This window comes from Hipposideros armiger, unplaced genomic scaffold (genome assembly GCF_001890085.2).
Source record: "Hipposideros armiger isolate ML-2016 unplaced genomic scaffold, ASM189008v1 scaffold_24, whole genome shotgun sequence".
NCBI classification, from domain to species: domain Eukaryota; kingdom Metazoa; phylum Chordata; class Mammalia; order Chiroptera; family Hipposideridae; genus Hipposideros; species Hipposideros armiger.
The window spans coordinates 6,171,604-6,198,582 of record NW_017731374.1 but is presented as its reverse complement, the minus strand read 5'-3'; the positions used below and the strand labels follow the sequence as shown (position 1 = coordinate 6,198,582).

Below are 26,979 nucleotides of genomic sequence, written 5' to 3'. Positions count from 1 at the left end.
TCCTACTATTTGCTCTGGGATCCAAAATTGCTCTGAGCCTGAACCTTCCATTTTCAGGCCAAGAAACGGATTCCCTGAGGAGCAAAGTGAATTGCTGACAGCTGGGCAAAGAAGGCAAGGGTGAGGCCATATGCCCAGGGCTGGGGAGGAAAGCTGTGCCATCAGCCTGAGGCCCCAGCTGCCCCCAGCCCCTCTCACCGGATCTCGTGGGCCAGCTCGACGCATTTCCAATGCTCCACAGGCCTCTCGTTCAGCTGCAGCACCGTGTCCAGCTGCTGCAGCCCTGCCCGCTCTGCTGGGCCCCCTGCGGGGACAAAGAAAACCCACTCAAGGGCTCCAGAAGCCCACGACCCCTTCAAACGACCCGGGGTCCTTTGCTTCCCCAGTGACCTCAGACAAGGACTGTCCCCCCCGCCCCTGTATGTTCATCTGTGAAGTGAGGGGCCAACCTTGGTGGCTCTCATGGGCTTTAAAGGAATGTGCACCCTTAACCCTCACCTCCTCCCTGCCTGCTCGCACCTCTCCGCTGTCCTCCCTCCTCAGGGCCTCTCACCCCACTGAGAACCCTTCCTTGTTGCCAAGCTCACACACTTCATTCATTCCTTCAACGCCATTCACTGAGTGCCAACCTCATGCGGGCACCGAGGGTCACCCAGATCACCAAGTCCTGACTTGTCTTTTTAAGATACTCTGTGATTAGGGGAAGTTTTTTCTTTGTGAAAAATAGGGAAGGAATGCCTATTTGTAAGTGTTAATCAGGCTTGGAATAGGATAAAATACCGATTCCAAACAGAGTTCAGAAATGACTCATTTTCCCATGCAGTCATTATTGAAAATGTAGGTTTAGATCCTGTTTGAAATGCTTGGGAAACAAAATATAAAACTATTTTCATTTTGATAAAAAAAAAAGTGGGTATATTTTCATAAACCTCAGTTTTATCTGTGGTCATTTAAAAATATTATTCTTTTCGTTTTGAAAAGCGAGGAGACACTTTGCTCCAGTTTGGGGCTCCCCCTTTAGTTCCAAGGTTGTGTTTGCAAAGCCCAGGTGCACAGCGGGTGAGCGGGGCTGGCATCACCCAAGACCCTCACTTACCGGAATCCACAGCCTGGACTCGGACTGGAGAGTCACAGCAGATGGTGAAGCCGAAGCCGTCCTTCCCCCTCGGAATGGTGATCTAGGACACAGCCCCGCCCAGTTACTCCCAGAAGCCGCTCCAAGGTAGGGAAGCCCACAGGCCCCACCCCAGAGCCACCCTCATTTCCAAGGGAACTGGAGCCAAAAAGGAGGCTGGTTAGTCCCTCGCTGTCCCTACCTCAGCCCGGGCATCTTGAGCACTGGGTAATGGGCCAAGCAGGAGGCCACCCCAGGCCGATGCGGGAGGCTGGGACAGACAAAGACTTGGCAGCTGCCACTCGCCTCCCTCAGCCCTGGCTGACATGTAGCCCTTTCCAGAAGGGCCCACTGGGCCTGCACATCTCCACTTTGCCTGTGATCCACTGCCTACTCTGTCCCTTCCTCCTTTACCCCGGGGTTCACAGATCGTTGGCCCAGGGCTGGTCCTGTGCTGAGGGCTCAGAGATGAAGCTGACCCAGTTGCTGCCTTCACAGAAAACAGGGGAAGGGAGACAGAGACACACACGCTCACAACCTCAAGCCAAAAATCAGGGGGCAAGTGCTGGGGTTCTCAAGGCAGCCCATCACCAGAACCTCAAGGCATCCCGTGAGGGCTCCCAGGTGAGAGGGCAGGTGAGGACACGGTCAGGTGTCCCTGCTGACCCTGAGCTCACCACTGACCTCACTGTGCCTGCTGAGGCCCATGTGTATGGCAGCTCTAGAACGCCTACTTTCAGAAGTCCCCTGAAAGGGCTCCACCATCTGGATGCTCTTTACAAAGCAGTGAGCAATTATTGAGCTCCTGTTGCATGCCAGGCTCTGCTGAGGTACCAAAGGCATGAGGCCTTGGTCTCTGGCTCTGGGTATACAGATCTCTCCAAAGCAAAGCGGGACATGACAAGCATTAGAGCAAAACACGAGGATAATGTTGGAAACAGTCCCTTGTGCTTGGTTTCGCACACGGCAGGAACTCAGCAGGTGCTAAGTTAATGAGGACAGCCCGGCAGCATCCCACAGGCAGCAGGAAGCTGTGGGAGTGCAGTGCTATCTGCTAGCTCAGTTCAGTTCAGCCTTGCTGCACTCCCCCTCTGTGCACCCCCCAGTTAGGCCTTGGGTAGGGTGCAGAAGGCCCAGCCCTGCCCATCCCAAGAGCAATTCCAGGCTGCTGGGAGAAGGTATAAGAGAGCAACAGACCTAAGGGAGCAAAAGTCAGAAAAGGGGTTCAACGAAGTCCTGAGAGACTCCCTGGAAGTGGATGTGAAGTGGACCCTGGTGAGGCACAGGCAGGGAGTCCCAGGCAAGCTAAGAAAGAAGCCAGCTCAGCAAGCCTGGACAAGGTCAAGGGCTGCCGGCCTTGTCAGAAGATTCTGTCCCCTTCCTATAGGGGTTGTCTCTTTAAGGCTGGGTGCCTGGCATTCACCTCCAGCCGTCCCAAAGTCCAGGCGCAAGGATGGGGAAGGATGGGGGCCCAGGGTGACCAAGGCCCTTGGAAGCTGCCAGGAGGCCCCTGAGGCTCTGCTTCCCACCAGCCCTGGGCCTGGATTCAAAGCGAGTTTATAAAACAGGAAATCTGACAGACAAGGGGAAGGGGGAGGGGGCAGGAAAATACCCGTTCCCATAAGAATTCTGGGAAAACACGCAGCTAAGACAGGAAGAGAAAAAAATGGAAAGAAAGAAAGAAAAACAAACTCTGGAGTGAGTGCAGAAAGTCCAGGCTGAGGCTGAGGGAGGCTGAGTGGCATAGTCCACTCCAGGAGGCCAGCGGGGACTTCAGGGGCCTGCCTAGCAGCACACCCTCATCCAAGCAGAAGCTGGGACTCCAAAGTCTCACCAGCACTTCCCCAGTCCTACCCCACAAGGACCCTAGCTCCTCTGGCCTGGGTGCCTGCTCTGGAAATAGGTTCTCGGGCCGTGGGCTCAGTGCTAACAGTTTGGGGACTGGCCCCAGAGCTGAATCTAGAGAGAAGGCATGCGCTTCAGCAGAACAGTCTCCCGCATCCCCACCCTGGTCCCCTCATCCAGGCGGGACTGTGGACTGGAGTTCCCTCCACCTTCCTGGCACCGCCCTAAGAAGAGCCAGCCCAGTCAACAGTCCAAATCAGCGGGGGAAGGGAAGGGAAGGGCGGGAAGAGGAGAAGGTATCAGGAAGCAAGCGCCTCTCCCGGCTCAGTGCGATGGGGTGGCATCGCGTGAAGGGAGCAGAATTATGCTCCGGCCATAATGAGCACTGGCCACATGGAGAAGGCAGTGTCCGAAGAACCTGGCCATCACTGCAGCCTTGAGCGGGAGGCAGGGCTAGTTTAGTATGCCCATTTTATAGAGAAAGAAGCTGAGGCCTGAAGTAAGTGGCAGCCTCCGGCTCTCTGACCTCGGGCCTCAGCGTCAGGAGGTGAAGGGAGCAGCCCTGCCCTGACTCTGGGACCTTGGTGGCTCCTGGCAGAGGCCGTCCTTCCTGGGGGTGGTTCTTGCTCTTTCCTGTCCGGGGAAGGAACCGCCACTGCTCCCAGATCTCACCCATATCAGCACCTCACTTCTGCCCTCCTGCCTGGTGACTGGTTCTCTGTCACGCCTAGACGTCCATCTCTAACTGCCACCATTTGTTGAACACCTCCTATAGGTACGTACCAGGCACTGCACCAGGCACTATACACACAACATTCCATTTGCTCTCCCAGCGTTGTCACTGGACATTATCAGCCCTGTTCCACTGACAAGGAGACTGAGGCTCAGGAAGGTAAAGTGACACATCAAGAACCGCAGCTAAAGAAGGACAGAGCTGGATTTGAGCCTGGGTCTGACAAAAAGCTGGTGCTCTCAACCCTGCACTGGTTACTAGCATAGGACCCATCTTGAACTTGCGTCCCAGAGCCCCAAGCCCAGCCCACTTCATGCCTGGCTCCACTCTGACTGCAGTGTGCCACCGTCTTCTGGCCTGTAGTCCCAAGGTGACCAAGGACTTATCAACCTCCTATTCAATGCCCTCTCGGCCTCACCACTCTGCCACCCAGATGCTGTGGCAGGGACTGCTCTGCCTGGCTCAAGGAGGGCGGGAGGGTAGGGTGGGGCCATTCAGGGCAGGGGCTGAGGCCTGGGGAGGACTAAAGGAAGAGCAGGTGGGTCCCATGGCTGTGGACCCACAGTACAGGAGGCCCCTCTGGCATCTCTCTGGGACCTAAGGCTGCCTGTCCAAAGGAGGCAGGACCCAGCTTCCAGTCTGGTCATTAAAACACACGGAGGGACTTTTCTATATTTATAAAGTCAGAACCAGTCCTAAGCTCCCTTCCAGTTGGGACATTCCCAAAATCTGGACATCCCTTGCCTTTATCCTCCCCGACGCTATGCCTTTTTCATAAGAAAAAAATGTCTATCACAGTCCCAGTAGAGGCTCAGAGGCTAATGAATCACCACTCCCACTCAGCCCCACATCCTAAGACGAGAAGCTGAGAGGCCAAACTTTCTCAGTGAAGTTGGGCTCCAGAGCCAGAGGACTGTGATCTGCCTTGAGGCATCACTAGGGAGAACGTGTGCATATTCATGTGCAATCATGTACACAGAAAGTTACATGTGCGTACATATGCACAGAGACATCCTATCTCACATACACGCACACACCAACACAGACAGAAACACTCACACACACACACACAACGCAGGACAGGCATCCCATCGGAAGTAGGGAAAGTTAGCAAAAATACAAAGTTAGCAAAAAAACACAAAACCCAGCTGCTCGGCAACCTAGTCATTTCCATTCTCAGCCTTGGGATGCTTTTTCAACACACACACTCTCCCAAAATGAAGATAACAGAAGAATCAGTAGATACTCTCACCAGGGACACCACCCAACCAGCGGTTAGGATAACAATGCAAAGCTGGGCCTCGTCTGTCCCTGGAGAGGGGTGGTGGGTAAAGGCTGGACCTCTGGTCCAACTCCTGCCTCTATTCTAACCCCTGGATCAAAATGAACCTGCAAGGAGCAGGAGGGGACAAGGAAGGTCTTGTGGGGAGAGAAGTCTGTTAGAGTGAGCCCCCAACCCAGACCCCCAATGACACCCCATGCAGCCCCCAAGGGGCCAAGCACCCACCTGACGGTAGCGGCGCTCCGAGCACACCTTGCAGAGCCCATTGAAGCGATTCATGGCTGCAGGTCCTGCCTCATCTGCCGCCCCATGAAAACCCTGCTCTCCCCCCCAGCAGTGGGAGCCCACACTGCGCCCCGTCAGCCTGGCATGACCGCCCTGGGAAGCCCGCCCCGTAGAAGAATGGCAGGAAATCACCTCTCACCTCCCCAAGCCCTGTCTGTGCTGTGTGCCTCTGCACGATAAGCCCGAAGGCTTCCTGAAACCTCAGAATGACAAGGAAGAGGGAGAGTTTTATATTAAAATTCCTGTCAACTCGTTAGTATTCCCCGGGCCCGGCGGGGAGAGGGCGCCTTTGTTCTGGCTGCATTCTCCGCCATGGGCCACTTTGTCATTCCAACGTTCTCACAAACACCCCTGGCCAGAGGAGAACCCAGGCAGAAAACACGGCCCACTCTGTAACAATGCCGCCTCCCCCGGCAAATCCCAGGGTCCCCATAGCAAATCCAGGGGCCCCACCCAGCCTAAAGAAACTAAGGATGCCTTGGGGGTTGCACCGCAGACATCCCATGTCATGCCAAGGAACACGAAACGTTTGAATTCTGAGGACCTGCCTGCATTCAGCAGCTACTTAAAAGTCAGTTTCCTCGCTCATGAAAGTGGGATCTTTAGGATCTGATGATCATAAAGGCAAATCAGGAAAGGGTGATCCAGCCCCCTCACTGTACCCATGAAGAAGCGGACGCCAAGATTTGTTATGGTCACATCGCAGGGTAGGGTGGAGCTGAGACCAGAACCCCATTCTTGTCCCCTGCTGTGTAGAGCAGTGCCTGGTGAGGCTAGGCCCCCTTATACCCACCTCAGAGTCCCTGGGAAAACCCGTGCACCCACATTCTTGATGCCAGAGAATGTCCCTTGGTCCAGCCCAGCTTTGGTTCTGGGCCTCTAGCTCCCCATCCACAGGATGGGGGAATTGAACAGGTGACCTTGGGGGGCTCTCCCCCTACCCCAACCAAGCCTTTGACAATCATCCCACTGGGCTGAGTGCTCCGGACAGCCCGGGAAAATTACATTGGCCTCACAACAACGCCCCTGGGCTGAGGGCCGGTGTGCAGCAGCAGGACTTCCCCAAGCCACCTAGACACCTGCAGTGTTGACGTCTCTGAAATTCCCTCCAGTCACCAGCTCGACTCCCTGCTTACTGTCCTCTGTGCTCGGCAAGCACAGAGAGAGGGAGAAAGGTCTGTACAGCTCCCCCACTGACGCTAGAAGACAGTTTTAAACTCCTAATGAAGCCACAGAAAACAGTAACTGGCAAGTTATTCTAATACTGTGTGCTATGCAATTCAGTAGCAAGAGACACACGTACAAGATACATTTACATGAATTAAAATTAAATAAACATTAGGACCTTGGTCATACTAGCCACATTTCAAGTGCTCAGTAGCCACAGGTGGCCAGTGGCTAGCATATTGGACAGCACAGCTCTAGACTGTACCCTCCATGAGGGCAGGGACCTTTGACTTGTTCATGGCTACATCCCAGCACCCAGCACAGGACCTGGCCCGTGTAGACAGTCAATAAATACCGAATGAATGAATTAATTAATTAAATAAATGAAAGTTATAGATTATAATACAACTATAGATAAAAAATTATGTAAAATATCATCGTCATATCCTCCCAGCTAGGCCACATGTAGGCAGCAGTGAGGCACTGTGCTCTTAAGAGGCAGCCAGGCCTTGCTTCACATCCTGTCTCAACAACTTGCTGGCTGTGTGGCCACAAAAAGCGACCTAATATCTCTGAACCTTACATGTCCCCCTCATCTGTGGGATGGGGAAGTAACAATCAGCTCAGAGGCAACAGTGAGGGTTAAATTCGATAACTACAGCACCTGGCACAAAGGGGCTACTCAATCTTTGGGAATTTGTTTCTGCCTCTCTTAGATGCTGGAGAAAATCATGGATCACCTCCCATGTCATGCAAAGAGTTGGAATGAATTTTGGGGAATTCTCTAATCCCTATGTGAAGGTTCCTCTCTGGATTCAAAGCCCTGATGGAATTAGAACCATCAGTCTCAGGTTCAGACTCACAGCTGCTCCCTGACATGAAACGAGCTTAACTTGAGAGGGTAATTCAGCCCCAGTGCCAGCGGAAGCAGGAGGTCTGAGGGGGCCTGTGGGAAAAGGAGGACTTGGCTTCAAGAGACCAAAAGTCAGGAATATCCAGGCTCCTCCATTTCCAGGGCTAGGGCCTGGCTTTCGCTACCCCTGCCCCAAGCACTAGTAACCCGAGTAAAACACAAGAAATAATCCCTTAAAACTGCACGGCTTGCCAAGTTTCCAAACACTAAGTGAACCTGAGTCTCAGGCACCAAATGCTACCCTGCTTATGGGTCTCCTGGGCCAAGAGACTGACCGGGAGCAGATTAGAGCCCGGAGCAGTGCTCAGGTCCCATGAGTCCTGTCCAGGCTTGTTCCCACCTACCTTGAGATTCTCCCCGTTCTCAGTGTCCCCATCTCCTGGAATTCTCAGCAGTGGGTCTGGAAGGTGACAGAGCAGCATCAGAAAGTTTCTGCTGGTATGTAAGGGTCCTTTCCTCAGACCACCCAGAGGATGAGGCCAGGGTGTCAGGCCCACTATGGCTACCCAGGTCACTCCTGGCCTCCAGGATGTGGGGATGCCCGAATTTAGGCCGGGCAGAGACTCAGGAGCTAGGGCTGCATAGGGGAAGGACAGAACAGAGGGGATGAAAACCCAAGTTCTGAGCTTCAGGACTCTTGGCAGGACCCACATTCCCTGACCACCAAGGTAGGCGCCCCAGGTCAGCAAGGAGGCTAGAAGGAATCCTGAGACCCCTGACCCTGGGAAGGGGTCATGCAGAAAACTCCTAAAGCCCAGCCCGCCATGAGCTAGGGGTGGCGGCAGCTGAACCACGTAGGGTCAGGCCCATAACCCTCTCCAAGGAAAGTCCAACCAGATAAATAAAGGTGTGATGGTCAAGAGGCCGCCTGCAGGCTGCATTCTAGCAGGTGCTCATGAGAAGTCCCTGGACCCACAGTCTGATCGCAGCCTGGGGAGACGGGTGCCACAGAACACAGGGGTTGATGCTACTACACAGGAAGAGAGGCGGGGGGAGACACAGGGCAAAAGCCGAAGGCGGTGTGCACGCACCTCTCAGGGGCCGCAGTCGCCGCCTGGCCACCTTCAGGTGCTTGGTCCGGCCCAGGTCCTCCCTCAGAAGGTAGTACCAGCCGCTGATCTCCTATCACAAGGGAAGACGTGACATGCTCAGCGGAGGCAGAGGGCACAGGCCAGGCAGCCACCAATCCCCCTCAAAAAGCAGCAACTGGAGAGCCTCCTTCAGAAGCAGCATCTCTGTAAAGACAGACACTCCAGCCTCCCTGCCCCAAAGGGAGCTGCCATGCCTGTACCTCCAGGAAGCCTCCCCTGATATGCCAGGCAGAGCTGACCTCTCCTGACAAATTCCCACAGCTTCTTGTCCCTGAAGAACAGTCTCCTTGCATGTCTGCCTCCCGCTAGGCTGTACACAGCCTCTTTTATGTGCCTAGCATTGTGCCTGGGATGCAGAAGGAACCCAATACATATTGATAGAAGGGAGTGAGTGAGGGATGGAGAGGCCAGAAAGTAGGCATCCTGAGGCTCCTGAGCAGTCAGTCCCCAGGGAGGAGGGGACATCTTCTCCCAGGAGGGAATACAGCAGAGGCTACGGTCAGGACACTGGGGAGACACATGCAGGATAAAATGTCCTCAGCCACCTACCCCAGGCTTCACCACCAGGGCCACCTGGCAACTCCATGCAGCAGGTACCAGGACATCTCCAGGGATGTGCAAAAGGAACACATCCCTTCCCAGCTCAAAAGCCTTCAGTTTGAGGGTGCAGTGAAGAAAAAGGGAGGGGTCTCTAGGCCCCAAAAAGTCCTCAGCCAGCTAGAGGGAAAGCTCTGTAAAGGATGCTCAGTCCGCTCCTGGGCACCTGCTAAGCCCGGAAACACGAGACCTGGGAGACGATGTCAAGATGACCCCTGGGTCCGACCACAAGGAGCACCTGGCCCTCCTCCTCAAAGGCAGGCCCGGGAGTGCTCTGAGCTCCAAGGGACCTGCCAGTGTCTTCAATAGCAGACTCCACACCCGGAGCTTCCTGGGAGGACTTGGGGCCACCATACAACTGCTTTCTGATATCAAACCAAGAAGGGCACCCAACCCCTTGGTCACTAGGTGACAAATACAGTGCTGTTATTCAGGCCACAGAGCACCTGTCCCAGGGGAGCACCATCTCACAGACAGAAGCCCCACCCAGGGCTTCCGGACAAAGGCCCCTGCCTGTAGCAGCCCTAGCCTTGGTGGAATGACCCTGCGAAGCTTCCCTAGGACCCACCTTGTCCGGAGTCAGGAGGGACTTCACCCCGAAGCTCATGCAGCCGAGGAGTCCAGTCTGTCTGGGAGAACAACAGAGGCTTGAGTCAGCACCTTTCCACTAGGCTATAGCGGGAGGTCAGTCAAGTGTAACACGTTTGCCTGATGCACTGCGGCTTACCAAGTGTTTTTACCTGCCTCATCTCATTTGACCTCTCCAACTTTGTCAGTTAGGCTGGAGAGGAGTCATTTCTCCATTTCACGGAGGAAAACACTGAGGCTTAGAGTTGGTCCCCTTCCCAGGGTCACCAGACTAGTTAGGAGCAGAGTCCCATGGGAAGCCCAGGCGTCCTAGGTCATGAGGCAGCACTCGCACCATCAAGCACAGAAACTCAGAGCTACTTTGCAGGTTTCAACTGTTCTGGTGTCAGGTAGATCCAAACAGCAGGTCCCCACGGGAATTTCAGCTCCTACATCAGCTAGTGATACTCAATCGAGAAGAAAAGTTATGGGACCTTAAGCTCAGGAAGCTTTGTCTTGGGTCCAAGCAGGACCTGGGCAGTCCTTGGACAGTGTCAGATCAAGGTCCAAACCAACACAAAAGTCTCCAAGACCAACCTGACCTGGGGGCCAGCTGGCCCAGCAGGCGTGAGCCAGGGTCGGGCCTCGTCCGGCTGTCACACTGTGGCAAAGGCTGGGTTCAGTCGGGTCCTTCTTGGCTAAGAGTCATTCAAAGTTCCTGAAGACTGTCTCCCACTGAGTCCCACCCTCCCGCAGTCAGGGGCTGATTGATACTTGGCAGCTTTCAATAATGACAGCATAAATATTAATCAAATGCAAAAAATAATCCAGCTGCTGTGAGAGAAAAGGAAATTTACAAATCTGTAATTTAATGAGAAAGACGCCCACAAAAATATTCACAATGGTTGTTAATGAGAAAGACAGCCACAAAAATATTCACAATGGTTGTATATGGTAAGTGGGATTAGAGGGGGTTTTGTTTTCTTCTTTGGGGTTTTCAGTGTTCTCAGATTTTCACAGGGAACAAGCAGTAGTACTTTTGTAAACGGAAAAAAAAAAATAAAAACAAACACCAGTATAAATGTATTTGAAAGTACTTCTATTCTACCACATTTTCCTCTATCCCAACATTAGAGTTAGCTTTTTTTTTTTTTCCAAATTTTCTGTTCTCCTGTCTCCTAGCACATTCCCAACTCAGAGACCCCTTCAGAGACTGGTTTATTATTAATCAAGAAACAAGGGTGTTTAGACTGGAGCATAACCCTGATGCTTGTTGACTTCAACATCTGAGGGACCCACCTAGATCTGGCATGCTCTGTGGAAGGCCCAATAGCAGAGCCAAAGATGTAACGAGCTCCTGGATGGGTAGTGAACTCCCCGGAGATGAGCCTCCCTGGAACCTGGCCTGAGGGGGCCTGAGTGAAGCCAGCAGCTCCAGCGAGGGGTGCACCACAGAACTCCCTGAAGAGCCTGTACAAGTCCTGTGCCCCAGACCCAGCAGGTCCAAGGTGGCGTCCAGGCAAGCAAGTCTGGAGAAAGCACGTGCCTTCCCCAGTCAAGGACCAGTCAAGAGGTGTAGAAGGCCTTTATAGATACATACTGCTTGGATTCTCCAGGATGGGTGGCAGCTCACCACCTGACAGTCCTAAGCAAAACAGAACTGGCTTTTCGCGGGCAGCCAAGCCAACCAAGTGGGGGACGGGGATGCAGATTGCTGGGGCCTGATCCTCAGCATGGGTGCCCCTGCCCTGCACACGCACACTCTGTACCTGGCCGGGTCCCACGAGCTATTCTCACCCCACTACCCCTCTGCTCTCTCTCCCTGCCCCCATCTCCTGCAGCCTGGGCTCCACCTGCTCCCTCTTCCTTTCCCCCTCCCATCATAAAAGGCCATATTAATAATCTATCCAAAGAGGACAGTGCGGTCACCCCAGTAAAGCCACCCTTCCACATCCATCTCCCCAGCCCACCACAAAAAACAAATACTCCTCTCTCCTGGCAAGTGGCCAAGTCAGCACTAACAGGAGGGCCAGTTGCAGAGACCATCACAAGTGCAGACACTGATCTGAGCTGCCATTCCAGAAAGGCCTGTCAAGACTTTGCCAAAGTCTTCATCGCCGATTTAATTTTGTTTGTCAACACATTCAAGAGCAAGCCAGCTGGTATCACTGCCTTGCTATACACTTTTCTTCCACAGCAGTTATGGCTGTAACTTTCTAAGTCTCCAGGCACGATGTTTTAGCTGTAATAAAGGCTGCCTCTCCCAGCTCCTCAGTAAGTAGAATTTTCATTCCTCGGTACTTAAAGCACGCTAAATGGTTAATAGACTCCCATGAGCTTTACTTCCTACTAAGAAGCCTCCAATGATTGTATGATAATTCAGGCCAAGTAAATTGTCACAATTAATGTCCATAAGCAGGACCCTCTCTCTCTTCTTCAATTAGCTACTTCCTAAGCCTGCCTTTGAAAAATCTTTGGAGGAAGACAGACTTCTTTTACATGCAACCTGAGTACACACAATATACAGGTCAGCTCATAAACTTGGGAACTAGCATTCAGCCTGGGGGATGCCTGATATTCCTTAGGCACAAAGACTCAGGGACCAAGCCTTGGTTACTTCTGAATCCCGAACCCTGAGCTCAGGGCTTGGTGCACTCAGTGAAAGCTTGACAAATGGATGAATCCATCATGCCCACAGCTGGCAGGCACTGGGCAAGGAGCCCCAGCATTAAGGAAACAAGACAAACATGCAGGAATTCAAATAGCAGTTCAAGACAGCAATACAGGGGATGTCACTAGACAAGGCGAGATTGAACAGATGAACTGTGCTGGCAACAAATGCTGAAAGCTGGGGGAAGCAAGAGGTAGTTTAGGGCCAAGATGTTTGCAAAAGGCCTAAAGAGTTAAGCCAGAGAGGGTGAGAGGAAAAGCATTTCAGGCAGAGGGAACAGCCAGTACAAAGGCTCAGAGGTAAGGCTTCATGGGGAACAGTACTTGGCTCAGTTTACTTTTGAGCATAAAGTAGGAGACCCACTGCAAAATGAACAGGTATTATTTTGAGGGAATGCACTTTAATTCTTTCTGTCAGGGGCCTTAAACTATTCTTGTTACAGCGTTACTTCATTTAATTTCAATTTATTTTGAATTTGATGGCTTAAATTGAACACATTTTTCCATTCATTTTTTTTCTTTCCTTAGGTTCAGTTGCCATCTCTGGTCACACACTTTCTAACATTATGGTACTGTACTTGGCACTGAGGTCCTGTTTGTCGACTAGATTATAGGAGAGAGAGCACTGAGAGCACCCAGGACAGTAGGTGACACATAGCAAGTGGAAGCTCCATAAATGTAGGCACTGTCAGCATAAAATAATTCTGCTCTTGAAACACGTATGTGTGTTATTATTTTTTGACTTGGTACATAACACCACATTCCTAAGATTATTCTCTGGCCACAAGTTCTGAAAGTGCTATGACTGATACTAAAAGCTTCAGTTTAGCTTTTACCATATCATCAAACAAAACTTTAAAACAGCTCAGTTCCATAGTCAATATTAAGGAATTCCTGTTAATTTTTAAACATGATAATGGCATTGTGGTTTTTCTTAAGCTATATATAGAGATGTTATCTGGGATTTGCTTTGAAATAATTCACTAAAGGAGGGGAAAGTTGGTGGGGGCAAAGATGAAATAAGATTAGCCATATATTGATAATTGATGAGCCTAGGCTATGAGTATATGAGGGTTTATTATATATCGGGGGTGCCAAAAAAATCTATGTACAAGTGGACACTTTGGTCAACGTTGCTCAAGCAGTAGTTTGCCATAACCAGAAGTGTCTGGACGCTGATGGTAACCACTTCGAGCACATCTTGTAATTGCAGAAGTCAAATGTGACTTGTATTCATCGTTTGTTTTCAGTATATATTAAGTATTACAATTTTAATACAGTTTTCCTTTCTTAAAATTTTTTTGGCTCCCTCTGTATTTGCTACCCTTCCATACGCTAGTTTGAAAACGTCTATAATTTTTTAGAAACTCATAGAACCTGAAAGCCGAAAGTAACCTAAGAGATCAGTGCATTTTACAGGTGAGGAAACTGAGGCCCAGAGCAGGGAAGGGACTTACCCCATGATCTCACAGGGTGTTAGAGCGAAGCCAAAATCTACTGCTCTATGCCCGGTTCTCCTCAGCAACCACCGTGATCACCAGGATGAGTTGAAATCTTCCAGCCCTTCCCCACAACTTCTTTGCACATCATTTTGTTTTCCTAATACAAGTTTATAGCCATCACTGGAAGCATCGTGAGAATTCAATAAACAGATGCTTCCTTTTTATCTCCTATCAGTTTCAAAATGTACCTGGCACATATTCAGCTGGATGGCTTATATAAAACTACATCATAAATGCTATGGGAAGTAGTCCGAGGCATGAGGAACTCATGTACTGACACAGAAAGAATATGGCTTTGGAGTCATTTATCATCTGTGTGAGACAGTCAAGACAATCACTATGATGTGATTACAAGTACATGAGTTTGGTGCCAGACTGCCTGGATTTGCACCTTGTTTTCACTGCATCCTGCTGTGTCACCTTGGGCAAGTTACTTAACCTCTCTGTGCCTCTGTTTCCTCACCTGTAAAAGAGCAATAATAGTAATACCTACCTTACACGGTGTTGTGAGGATTAAATTAGATAATGCATGGAATATGCTTAGATTATTGTCCATGCATAGTGGACATTAAGTGCTTAATAAATATGAGCTGTTATATAACCTCAGGCAAGTTCTTGAGCCTTCATAAAGCCTCAGTTCCCTCTTCTCTGAAGACAGGGACAATAATAATTCCTACCTCTCAGGATTGTTATGAGAATTAACTGAGATAATGTATGTAAAGTGCTTGGCACAGAGAAGAGTTCAGTAAATGTTTGTTTCCTTCCTTCCGTAATTGTCTTTCATGTTGATAAGTTGAATGTCCGTCCTTCAGAGAAGCACAATTTGATTTGAGAGCGTTGGGCAGGGCCAAAGTTTCCTGCAATGGCTATGTCTGCCTCCTCCAGTTCAGAGGCTTGCTGGCTCAGAGATGATGGATGGACACTGCGCCTCCTACTGGCTGAGCTGGTCTCCATGATGCTGGCAGCTTCTGGAGAGCCCTCTGTTCAGAAAGCAGGCCTGTCTGAGCCTGCTCTGTCCCTCTTGAGCTTTGGGTTGGGACTGTGACCACAAGTTCGACTGTGTTTTGTTTAATAAGGAATCTCACTTTCCCAAAATAGGCAACAAGCAGAGACACTCGCCGCCTCTGTCACACTGCCTCCCAGGGCGCTGACTCACTCTCCCTGGCCTCACTTTCTTTTCCAAAAACCTTGCACTGCATTGCTGGCTGCTTCTCCAGCAGCTCCCTTCCAGCTCGCTCTGGTCTTGAAGCGGAGGGAGCGGCAGCTCCCGGTTTGGTGTCTGCCTCCAGCACCTGTTCCACTCCGTGCCTCCGCCCAGTGGGCTGGCCAGGTGTTTCTCTGACACGCTGCCTCCTTCAGGGCTTTCCCTTCAAGACAGGATTCTGACCCTTGGTCCTTGGCACTCACGGTTTTCCTGGGCAGTCTTGCCTGCTCAGGATTTCACCCACTGCCTTGGTGGTAATAGTTCCCACATCCCTACCGTGGGCACAGACCTCTCTCCCCCGAGCTCCAGATCAGCAAAGGCAGCTCTCCCCTGGCTGCTCTCCAGGAACCTCATTCTCACCGTAGCCAAAGCTGGTTCCCCTTCCCCTCCAGGACACTCTGGCTTTGTTGGGGACACCACCCGATACCTAGGAGTCATCTTTGACTTCTTCCATGCTCTCATGGCCAAATCACTGCTAAGTACTTTTGATTTAACCTCCTAACTATGTCCTGGGTCTCTATCCCTAAATCATCTCTCTCACAGGTCACCAACAGTCTCCTAGCCCCTCCCCAACCCTCCGAAGACCTACCAGAATGACAGATCTAGAATACACGTCTGTCATTCCCTTGCTCAACACCCTTCAGTATCTCCCCATTGCCAGATTCCCAAACACCAAGCTGGCTGCATGAGGTTCACCTGGAGAATCGGTGTAAACGCAGATTCCTAGGCCCTGCCCATGAAGATTTACATGTGGCAGCTGGGAACCTGTGTTGTTCACAAGCATCCCTGGTGACTCTGAGGCATACCCAGGATTGAGAACCACTGGCCCTTAGGAAAAAACCTAGTCCAAAGAAAACCTACAGAATCATCAGATTGGGTTGATGTCAACTTCCTCTTATCCCTAGCCAGTCCCTACTTTGCACTCGACCCTCCAGCAACACCAGTTAAGTTTGCAGCTCCCTCCCCGTTCCTGCCCTGCCCTGCCTAGCCTTCTGCACGCTACTGGTTCTTTCTTCTTTCCTGTTACCTGCACATCCAGGAGGCAATATAGTGTTAAGAGTGAGGACCCTGGGGTCCAACTGCCTGGGTTCCCATCCTGGCTCTGCTGTTCATTTACCTTGGGCAAGTTATTCCTTTCTTAGCTTCAGTCTCCTCTTCTGAAAACTTCAGACAAAAACAAACTCGTTTTAGAGCTGTTTTAAGAATTAAATGAGATGATGCACTGTTAATCCCCGGCTTGTGGTCAACACCAGCTAAATGGTTGCTCCTGTTATCAATGCGGTGTCCTCCTCCTCACCCAACCCCCAAATCTCTATCTGTGATCCTTTCGAGAGAAGGACGGTCTCTGATTGATCCCATGTGTCCCCAGCACTTACAACAATCGCCAAATTGATACCCAGGAAATGGCAGCCCAGTGAATGAGGTATACAGAACCATAAGCACCATTCCATGATTAAAAAGTAGATGCTCTACTGAGAGAAAAATCCTTCATTATGAAGGTTAAATAAGGCTCAACTTTAAAAAGCATACTAGCTATAAAATTTAGAGTACTAAAAAGCTGTCAACGCAAAAATATTTTCTGGGTCTAAGCTGGTGAGTTGAGCTGATTTTCATTTACCTTGACCCTTTTTCGGTCACCATTTGGGTCTATGATTGCTTGACACATGTTACTGGCCACAGGGTTTCCCAGATTTCTTGGGCTGCACCAGGTGAATGAGCCCCTGCTGCTCACAGGTGGCCATGGCCATCAGTCAAGTGCTCTCACCCCCTTTCTTCAGCAGCTAATCCTCACCCTCACCTACCTAGCCCTCCTCTGTACGGAAACGCCATTGCTAATGACCACAGCTGGCCTCCGGTGTTCTGGGCTACCTGCAAGGTCAGCCTGTTGGGAGTCTCCCACACGAAACTTCTGCACCTCCTAAACTGGCCTCCTCATGGGGGCCTGAGCCCAGTAGGCATGTTCCTGCCTCCTTGCTCATGCTACACCCCTGCCTGAAATGCACTTTCCAATCTCTGTCCTTGTCTTATTCTCAATCTCTGCCCCAAGTGCAAACTCCCCCTTTCTGCATGAAGGCTTCCTTGATCACCTCAGCCCAAGATGAACTCTCCCTGCTCCCACATTGACTGTCCTATTACTCATTTCATTCTTTTATTCAGTGAACCAATATTCACTAACCACCTATGTGCTAGGCACTGGGTACAGTGGTGACTAAGAGAGAAATGGGCCCACTTTTCATGGAGCTTCTACTCCAATGGGACTGAACCTGTGCGTGTTATTACTGTAATTTGTCTCCATGCAGCATCTCGTATCCCTTCCTGAAAGCAGGTGCCTTGAAAGCAGAATCCACGTGTAGGCTGGTTGGCATCCCCGCTGGCCAACACAGTGTCTTGCTGATACCAAGGGCACGGTGAACACTCCTTGATAACACACTCCTTAACATCGCCCGGAGTGACGGGGTCTCAGGAGGTGGCACATTTAGCATTGCCACTACTGCTCATTTTTCCGACAGGCACTCACTGAGGCCCTGCTATCTGCTGGCCGCCTGGCTGCCTCCCCAGGCCCAGAGCAGGATCTCTCCTCCAGCTCACAGTTCCGCTCACCTGGAGTCACCTGCCCTATTCCACACAGTGACCAGGAGGCGCTTGTGTTCATCTTCCTCTTGGACAGGGCTGCAAAGCAAACCAGACAAAGTGTTCACAGGGCTGAGCTCCAGGCTAGATCCACGGGGTGCGACATAATTGCAAATTTTGGAAATAACCTATACATCCAACCATAAGGAGCTGATTTAAAAAACTCAAGCTCAAATAGTGTCAGAGGTAGTAAGTATTGACATACATGAAAGAGTATGCATTATGTTGTTAAGGACAAAAGGGAGGTTACCATACAATATTATAGAACAATTCCATTTATACATACATACACACACACACACACACACACACACACATACACACATTCAAAGATCTGAAAAGAAATAAACCAAGGAATATCAGTGAGTACTAGGGCTAGGGGTGTTTTCTCTTTTCTTCTTTTACTTATCTATATTTTCCATTCTTCTACAATAAGCAAAATTATCTTGTATAGTTTGAAAAACAACAAAATTGTATTAATTTTCACTAATAGGAAAATACAAAATGTCCATTTCCTTCCCACTCACCCCAGAGTTCAAGGATGGAGGAAAGAAATAATAACATAAAAATAATAACAACAACAGCTGACATTCGGTGTTACTCTTTCTCATTTATACCTCAGCTCTCTCAGGTTGGCACTATTATTAGTCCTATTTTACAAATAAGGAAGCCAGGGCTCAGAGAGGTCAGCAAGTTTTAAAAAGGGGGGGAATGGGTGCGGAGGCAAAACATCTCTCGGCTTGGAAAATTCCTTCTGCTAAAGGAGATTGCTTGGCCCGAGGCACAGTGGGAAATTGCCTACTCTTCAGGGACTGCCAGCCTCAGGCTGGGCATTTGAGTTATGAGAACCAGCCAAGTGAGACCTTATCACTGTGGACCTCACTGCTGGGCTGGGTGCCAGGGATGCAAGGACACAAGTGAATGAGAAAACAAAGACATCCTTTAGAAGTCACTGTTTTTCTGCTTAGATCTAGCTCTAGATTTGGCAAACAGAGCTGTTTCCAGATAAACACTCCTTCCCTCGTCTCTCCAGGGCCCTGCTGCACCAGACTCTTACAAGAAGAAGTGCTCGTGGAAGACTGGGTCTCTGCAGTCTGCAATGGTCTGCGTCTTCTGACGGCGTAGTCGATTATCTTCAGGGATCAGAGAAATCTTGAATTGGAGAAGAGTAAACGTTAGATAATCACTCGTGGCTATGTAGCTACTTAAGCCCCAAAGCTGACCCTGCACATCTCCAAGTTGAAGCCTTCCCTGGTGTCTTTCACACCAGCCTCTGCAGAGGACAGGGTGGCATCCTCAGTCAGAGAGTGGAAAAAAATGAGGAGCCCCAGGTCGGAGGCATTGGAGTCAGATGCTAGGACAGGGCCCCGTCATGGGTGGTACCAAGAAGGGGTTCGGTGACATGGCTGCTCACCGCCCCCCCCACCCCACCCATTCCCACCCGCACCTCCAGGTCATCATGTACCTTCACGTAGGGGTCACAGACGCCAGGCTCTCTGCTCATCAGGCCTTTGCCTTCAATGACTAAACAGAGAAGTAAAACGTTGGGGCGGGTGGGTGGCAAAGATGATTACCAGGCCCTTAACCTGCATAACCACCATTGGATAGTAACCCCTTCTGGTCTGCTCCACTCCCACCATCCCACACTCAGGCAGCACCCTCACTGAGGCATTATAAGGTGTGCTCAATCCCCCGAATCTTACAGCTAGAAGGAGACATAAAATGTATTGAGTCCAACCCCTCATTTAATGGGGAAGGTGAGGCTGTGGTGGGGGGCGGGGAGGTAAAGACAGAAAGAAACTTCTCCAAAGCCACAAAGCAAGGGGATGACAGAGCTGGGTTTAGACCCATGTCTCCTGACTCCCACGCCAGTGTTCTTTCCACCACACAAGACTACCTCCTGGGAATGGAGGGCGGGCCGGAGAACATACCCTGCACAGGGATCTGTGCTGTGGCTGACGGACAGTACAGCACAGCAGGCAACAGCTTGGGCCCAGAGGCAGACAGACACGAGCATGAATCCCAGCCACCCACTGGCCAGGTGAGCCAGAGCATGCTCCTTCGCCCCTCTGAGACTCAATATGACATTTTTTAAGCGGGTTTGTGAAAATCATACCCACTTCACAGGGTGGCTGTGCTGATTAAGTGAGATAACGTTGCCTAAAGTGGTTAGTAGAGAGCCTGGCAAATAAGTCACTGTGCAACCAAGGCTTGTTAAAGAGAAGAATAATAAATAAAGGCAAGGGACGGATAGGTGCAGGTGGGCTGCAGGTCTGGTCATGAAAGCAAGCGTGGCCCATGTGCCTGAAGAGCTGCAGAAATCAGACAGCAGACCTGACAGAAGCTGAGCCTCCATTCTATTTTCCTTTCGTGTTCGGTTTTGATAGAGCCCTGGGGTTTGGCTTGGACGGAGCTCCCGTAGTCTGAGGCATGAGGCCTGGGGAGCCAAAGCAGAGAGGGGAACAGGCTGGACGGGATGAAGCCCTGAGACTGGGGTGAAGCCAAAGCAAACTGTGCAGGACAAATGGAGCAGTGGAGGCCAACATGCATGCTGCAAAAACTGTTTGCACAGCTGGAGTCAGGCTCTGGCGGGCAAAGAACCCCGCTCTGCTGGTCCTTGGGAACTTCACCTTGGGGCCCCCAAGGCCAGGACCGGAGGACCCCAGGCGCCCGCTGGTCTACGCTGCCTGGTATCCTAGCTACTGTTCCTGTGTGCTTGCTTCCCCTCGAGGGCGTGGTCCCTGAGGGCAGGATCCGGGCCTGATGAGCCGGGGGCGTCTCCCTGGCGCTCAGAGGATGCACTCCCATTCTGGTGGGAAGAAAGACCCTGGATAGGCCAGGGGGCCACAGTGTAGGCAAGCCTCTATGGGGACACGGGGTAGGAAGCAACAAACGGCACACGCAGGTGGATCAGGGAGTGATTCCTGGAGGGGGAAACATGAGGCAGAATGAGCCTTCCTTCCTGAGTTAATGATGAGGAGGCAGGCACCGTTCTGGCAAATCAGAGGAAGGGAGAGTTATTTTTCAAAAGAAGTTCAAAGAGAAGGCAGGCTATTCCAGACAACAGGAACAGAGGATGCAAAGGCACAGAAGCATGAGCAAGCATGACTCATTCAAGGGGTGGGAGGTGCATGTAACTGGACAGAACAGGGGGTGAAGGGTGCCTCTAGCAGCAGTAGCCAGGGAGGCTGGAGAGATAGGCAGGGCCGTCTGGGCCAAACTGAAGAGTTCAGGCAGCGGGACCATAACAAAAGCTCAATAAGACTGTGTGCTGAATGGAAGGGTGAACAATGGATAAATGGACAGGTGGATTCCATTGCATCAGGAGCAGGAGCAGGGAAAGGTCCCTAGACAGGGTCCCAAGTGATTGAATACCCTCCTTTTTTCAATGGACACGCGGCAGGACCCTATTCAAAGATGAGAAAAGAAGCCTTGGCCCATGGTAACACCACCTCCAGGTGGGAGGCTGAGCGGGCGCCCCTGTCCCTGGGTGGGCCAGGCACACAGCCATACTCACTGTGCAGCAGCAGAACCCGGTCCTGGGCATCGATCGACAGCTTCAACTGACCTAAGGAAACAACAACAGAAACAACTGCACCTCGACTCCTTGTTGGATGAAACATGGAGGAACAGTGACAGGAACGCTCTTTTGTTCATGTGAAGTGATTCAAAGATTCATTCAGGCTCTGGGTTGGAAGGGGGCTCCGAAGCCACCTAGTTCAGCCTCCTCAACACATCAGAGGTCCCTTCTGCTATACCGCCAGCAGCAGCTCTCCAGCACAGGCTTACACTCTTCTGGTGATGAGGAGCTCATTACTTTGCAAGGCAGCCTAAACCAAAACATCAGGTCATCCTCACAGAAACCCAGTGGACCTCTAGCAAGCGCAGAGGAGAGGGAGGACCACACTCCTCTTTCTCAATGACACGTAGAAAAATCTTCTCTCGGTCCAACAAACTCTTCCTGGAACCTCAAGAAGCCACTGAACTTGATCTTGAACTTGAACTTAGACACACACTGGGGATGCAAGGAAGACAGGGCAGGGCCTCCCAGCCTGCAGCGACCCCACACATCAATCGGAAAGTACTCGCTTCTGCTCCATCCATGACAACCATATCTAGCAGTCATCTGCTTCTACTTGATCATCTCCAATGACGGGGAACTAACTTCCTGAAACGGGAGCCCTTTCACTTTTGAGATAGCTCTGATTGTTCAAGGCTCCATCTTTATTGAGCCAAAAGTGGCCTCTCAGTAACTTTTGTTGAGTGGACCTCATTCTGCAGTCTGGGATCTCTCCTCTAAACCAGTCTAAAGTCCTTCCACTGTTCCCCATGGCACAGTGTGACATCCCTCGCCATCCCAATTGTTCACCTCTGGACATGTCCCATGGAACTGGGATGGTGGCTGAGATCTGTGTTTTGTTGCTGGTTGGAGGGAGGCCAGGCAAGATTTGGAGAACAGAAAAAAGGGAAGCTATGCAGCAGTCCACCAACCACTGTGACCTGGCAACCGCTTGCTCCTCGCACTTCGGGATGTTTAAGCTACAAGGCCAGGCAATCCAGGCTCCAGCAAATCCTGGTCCAGCTCTCCACCCATCAGAAATCCCTGCTGCTCTCCTGCCCAGGACACTGCTCTCAGAAGCCCAGGAGGCCTGTTCCAGTTCCAGCCCTGACTGATCTCCTCTTTCAGAGCCACAATGCCCACGGCTGTGAGGTGGAGCTAATAATAGGGGTTATCGCACTCTCTGAGCTATGTGGGGATCAGATAACGCTGGAGGGTGAGGAGGTCCTTGGATGAGACACCAGGAAAATCCATGGTATTATTAGCTCAAGGCCTGAGCAAGTACCACTTTGGGGCTCCCTAGAGCTGAGAAACCTCTTATAAAAACTGTGCCTGATCCAGTGTGATGGGAGAGGAAGGATGGAAACAGACAAACAGGGCCAAGCAGTCATGATTGGGTCACATCAACTCAAAGGCATCTCTGTTTAACATAAAACATTTTTTCTGAAACTTACCAGTGCAGCAACCCCACACATCAACCAGAAAGCCAGCTCCGGTCAGAACACATTTGGTTTCCAAACCCATGGGAACCACTGTGCTATATATCACTTATCACCTACCAGCGGCCCTTTCCCAGAAATCAGGATAAAGAGACCTCCCAACACAAATGTCCCTAATTCCATTTGACAAACATTTGCTGGGCACCTGAGTAAGGAAGGCCAGATCTGAAAAGGCTGGTGTCTGCCCTCTGGGAGCTCACAACCCAGTGGCTAGGACAGGGACATAGGCAAGGCAAAGGGTGGAACTGGAGGTTGGACTTGGGGTGAAGACTGACTCAGAAGTCAGGTTAGTCTGCAGAGCTCCATGCAGTTCCCCTCCAGGCCCTGCCAAGCAAGTCTCCTTAGGGAGGGCTAGGGTGCCCTATACCCTGTTACAGCAGAGGAATCAGCCCAAGCAGACCAGGCTCCAGGCCTCAGTACAGGGCACACCCTACCACAGCCATGCCTGTCCCCTGTCCTCCCCACCTTGCCTATGCCATCAAATGTCTGAGGCTCCTGAAGTCATCTTGTCCAGCCTCCTCATTTGGTAGCCAAAACAGTCATGCCGAGTGATAGAAGCTGTTGCCCTGAGCCCAGAGTGACTAGGGTAGACTGAGCCAGAACTGAAGACCGGAGCTCTGCTCCAGTCCAGCACTGTCCCCCTGTGAACTGAGCCAGGCTTCTGGAACACTCACAGCCTGCTAATGCGCACCATTGCATCTGCCCATGGAACCCCGGGGTTCAGGAGCAGAGAGAACCATCAGGCACAGGACAAGGTGCCACAGCTTTGCTCAAGGAGCCAAGAGGAAGCCCAAGAGATGGCAGGCTCCAAGAAATATCCCCAAGTATAGAGAAATAAACCACCAGAAGAAGGGAAGTCAGCTGAATCCCTGGGGCCTTCAGCTGCTCTAGGTTCCAGCTAATCAAGCTCCTTACAAGCCCCCTAAATCTCTGATCCTGTCAACATCCCCAGTTTCTTCCCAGGCTGAGGGTATGGCCTGTGAGAGTACCCAGGAATGTTCAGGCTAAAGGGCCTGAAGTCATCCTCATTGTGGTACTCAGGGGCTCTGGGGAGGGCACATCCCCAGTTCTCATTTGGGGATTGCAATTGGGCACCAATTCTGTCTGCAACGGGTGGTGGTGATGGGTGTGCAGAGAGACTGCAGGAGTGCACCAGGGAACCAGGGCCCAGAGGCAAAGGGAAAACAGATGGGGCCCCATATGGCAGGAAAAATACTGAATGAGAGTGAGCTTCAGAAAGCGCAAAGAAGACAACGAACCAAGTTTCTGCTGGGCACAGGACTTGAGGACTGCAGACTCACTGGGCACTGAGAAAAAAAGGGTAAGGAAGCCAGCTAAAAAAATTCAGTCTACAGGCCTTCCTCATGAGAGACCCGCAGAAAGATGGACTCTGACTCTTAGGACATAGTAAGGAAGAGACTTACTCATAAAAGAAAGCGAGAAGATGGGGGCTACATGTATTACCGGACTCCGGGGACAGCAAGATGTGTCCTAGAGGGAGCCAACCTGGGGTGTGCAGAGAATACATCTATGAGGGGACTTGCCTGACTAGCATAAAGCAAAAGGCATCTCAATACCCACTTCACCCCAAAAGTAATTCCCGTTTAAGAACTGTCAGGTGTTGAGAGCCACAGGAAGGGGGATAAGATCAGGACAAATGTACAAAGGAGTTTGGGTCTAAGTGGAGCCTAGCCAACCACTAACACAGATTTTTCCCTCCATCTGTGGGGACAAGTCTGTCCCTCAAGCAGTATGTGCAGAAGGAAGGGAGGGAGCCTAGCCAGGTCCCCAGATGCCTCACCAACACAGCAGCCTGATTAAGGCTCAGAGGGGGTTATGCATGTTTGTCCATTTCACTTTCTGCCCTCTAAGGCAGAAAAGGTAGGTAGGCTGCAGCGTGCTGGGGAACTGGGAGCCGCGTGGCTGTTGGGATGTAGCCCTGGAGAATTTCAAGTGTCTGTTGTTTTGAAGAGGGAGACTCTTGAGGACCATTCAGAGAAGCAGCCCTGGTTTTCGATGGTGCCCACTGGCAGAAGGAGACCTGAAGAGCAAAAGTGAGCAGGGAGGGGGCTACTGTGAAGGGGTAAAAATTATGATGGGTCAATTCAACCCCTTTCATTTGACTCTCTGCTTCCTGTGAAACCTGATATTACTGCGGTTTCCCAAGCTGCTTTTCCTTCCAGGAATAGATTGCTCTAGCCGGCAATCTGTAAGTCAGCTAACATCCTGACCAAACCCCTGTGAGAGACCGTGAGCAAAAACTGCCCGGCTAAGTCATTCCCAAATTCCTGACTCACAGAAACAGTGAGATGATAAATGTTTGTTTTCTTAAGCCAATAGAGATTGGAATAATCTGTTATGAAACAATATGTAACTAATACAAACCCCTATTGCCTCCACAGTTGGATGACATCGAACTGATCAATTCTGAAGCAATTTTAAAATTGTTAAGAAAATACAGTTTTAAAATAAATCAGTACTATGACTAAGAAAACAGAAGACCTCCCATTTTTGAGAACCTTGGATTTCTTAATACAAACTTTTCATAGATCCAAACCATACTATTTACCACTGAACTGCAAATTCTGGAAATGTCCCACATTAGCCCAACGGCAGCCCAGCACATTCATAAAAATGCTTCACCTGCAGAGCAAACGGTTTTCTTTTATACACATTTGTGTACAATACTATAATATATAAAAATTCACATTACTCTGCTTTTCACGATTTCCTTCAGATTTTATTGTGATGATTTTTAAGTTCATATGTAAAATCATATAATTTTAATTCCAAATTATGAGTTTTTCCCCATATTATAAGTTACTCGGCATCCTTATCTATTTCATACATAGACTTTTTCTCCATAGTTAAATATGTTACTTTATAACAATGAACATCTGTTAAGTGCTTGTGGACAGCTTTAAGCCACACATCCAACAGAGTCAATAATTTATTTTCATTATGTTTTATATCTGTGTAATTTTTTTCACTGTCAAATACAGTTTTCCAGAAGCACAAGTTTCATATGGAAAACACAAGAGAGGAAGCAGGGAACTAAGAGCAAAGAGCGGGTTTGGGAGTCGGTAAGACTTGGTTTGGATCCTGGTTCTACCGCTGATGATCCTAATCACCACATCGTCAGTTTCTTCATCAGTACAACGAAAAGAATAATAACAATACAGTTCTGATAGGGCTGTTGCAAAGTTTTAGTTCTCAAAAGTAAGTTTTAGTTCTCAGTTTAGCACCTGGCAAAGAGAAGGCACTCCCACTGAATGAGGGAGGGCGGGGAGGAAGGAAAAAACTCAGAAAAATTAGAAAACATATGTAGGGAACTTTTATTTCTGGAACGACAGACCCACTGAGGAAATGTAGAAAAGCTAGACAAAATATTTAAAAAGCAGCTTCTTGGAGATGTAACAAGATAGAGAGGAACTATAAAGCAGGATCTGGGGGAATGGAGGTCTGCAGAATTAAGTTTAATATTATCCTGGGCTAATTTTCTCCTGGGGTGTTTTTGAAAACACCAGAGAGGTGACTGAAAGGCTGAGAGACTGAGCGGTTTCTCTCTGCCTCTCGGGGCTAGAGGAACAAGAGTTGGAGATTAGGGCTGCCCATAAGTGGGGTCCTTCTGAGCCCCTACTTTTGGGGTTGGAACCCTACAGGGTTGCTCCTTAAAAACAGAGCGAACCATGATCAGACACAATTCCTCAGGGACTGTAGCTCAACTTCAAACAATCTCAATCCCTAACATTTAATTAAGATTATCCCAGATTGCTAGTGATCTTAAGCACCTGGCAGAAGCAATTAAAGACCTTATTGAAGGAAGATACCATCCTAGGCTTGATTTAAAAAGAAAAATAACAACTCTGTGCCTACCATTTGTAATAGACACAGCACACTGAAAACATAAAGAAACAAAGATTGAGGGACGGCCGAGTGGCGCATTGGTTAAGAGTAGGCTTGGGACACCAGCTCTGAGCAGCAGGGCCCCGGTTCGGATCCTACATGAGGGCCAGTGATGTTGTGCCCTCTACAGCTAAGATGGTGAACAACAGCTCAACCTGGAGCTGGGCTGCCGTGAGTCACCGGCGACAGCGTAGGCTGTAGCCCCTGTTTCAGTGGGCTGATGTGAGCTACCGTGAGCGGCCAGCAGCCGGTGTGAGCTGCCAAGAGCTGCTGTGAGCGGCCATCCAATGGCCGGCAAGCAATTGACTCACCCAGGAAGAGCGCAATGATAATACCAACATGGGCCAGTGAAGCGACGTTCTCCACAACTAGACTGAAGAACAAAAGGACAGCAACTTGTCTGTTCCCTTTCCC

At 50.4% G+C, this 26,979-nt stretch overlaps 1 protein-coding gene across 4 annotated transcripts in view; it reads right to left on the bottom strand.

Moving 5' to 3' along the window:
• Nucleotides 1-26,979, bottom strand: part of RGS3 (regulator of G protein signaling 3) — a 114,669-nt gene that overhangs the window by 80,594 nt on the left and 7,096 nt on the right. For 2 of the 4 annotated variants that reach the window (XM_019635831.1, XM_019635829.1), the window contains exons 2-10: nucleotides 21,119-21,169; nucleotides 19,067-19,125; nucleotides 18,659-18,753; nucleotides 17,572-17,640; nucleotides 9,596-9,656; nucleotides 8,371-8,461; nucleotides 7,684-7,739; nucleotides 1,097-1,178; nucleotides 199-304 (exon numbers count right to left, since the gene is read on the bottom strand). In XM_019635831.1, coding sequence (XP_019491376.1) covers nucleotides 199-304; nucleotides 1,097-1,178; nucleotides 7,684-7,739; nucleotides 8,371-8,461; nucleotides 9,596-9,656; nucleotides 17,572-17,640; nucleotides 18,659-18,753; nucleotides 19,067-19,125; nucleotides 21,119-21,169 — 670 coding nt within the window. Of the gene's footprint in view, nucleotides 1-198; nucleotides 305-1,096; nucleotides 1,179-5,199; nucleotides 5,494-7,683; nucleotides 7,740-8,370; nucleotides 8,462-9,595; nucleotides 9,657-17,571; nucleotides 17,641-18,658; nucleotides 18,754-19,066; nucleotides 19,126-21,118; nucleotides 21,170-26,979 lie in introns of those variants that run through there. The other 2 variants (XM_019635840.1, XM_019635830.1) reach the window with 2 other exon arrangements.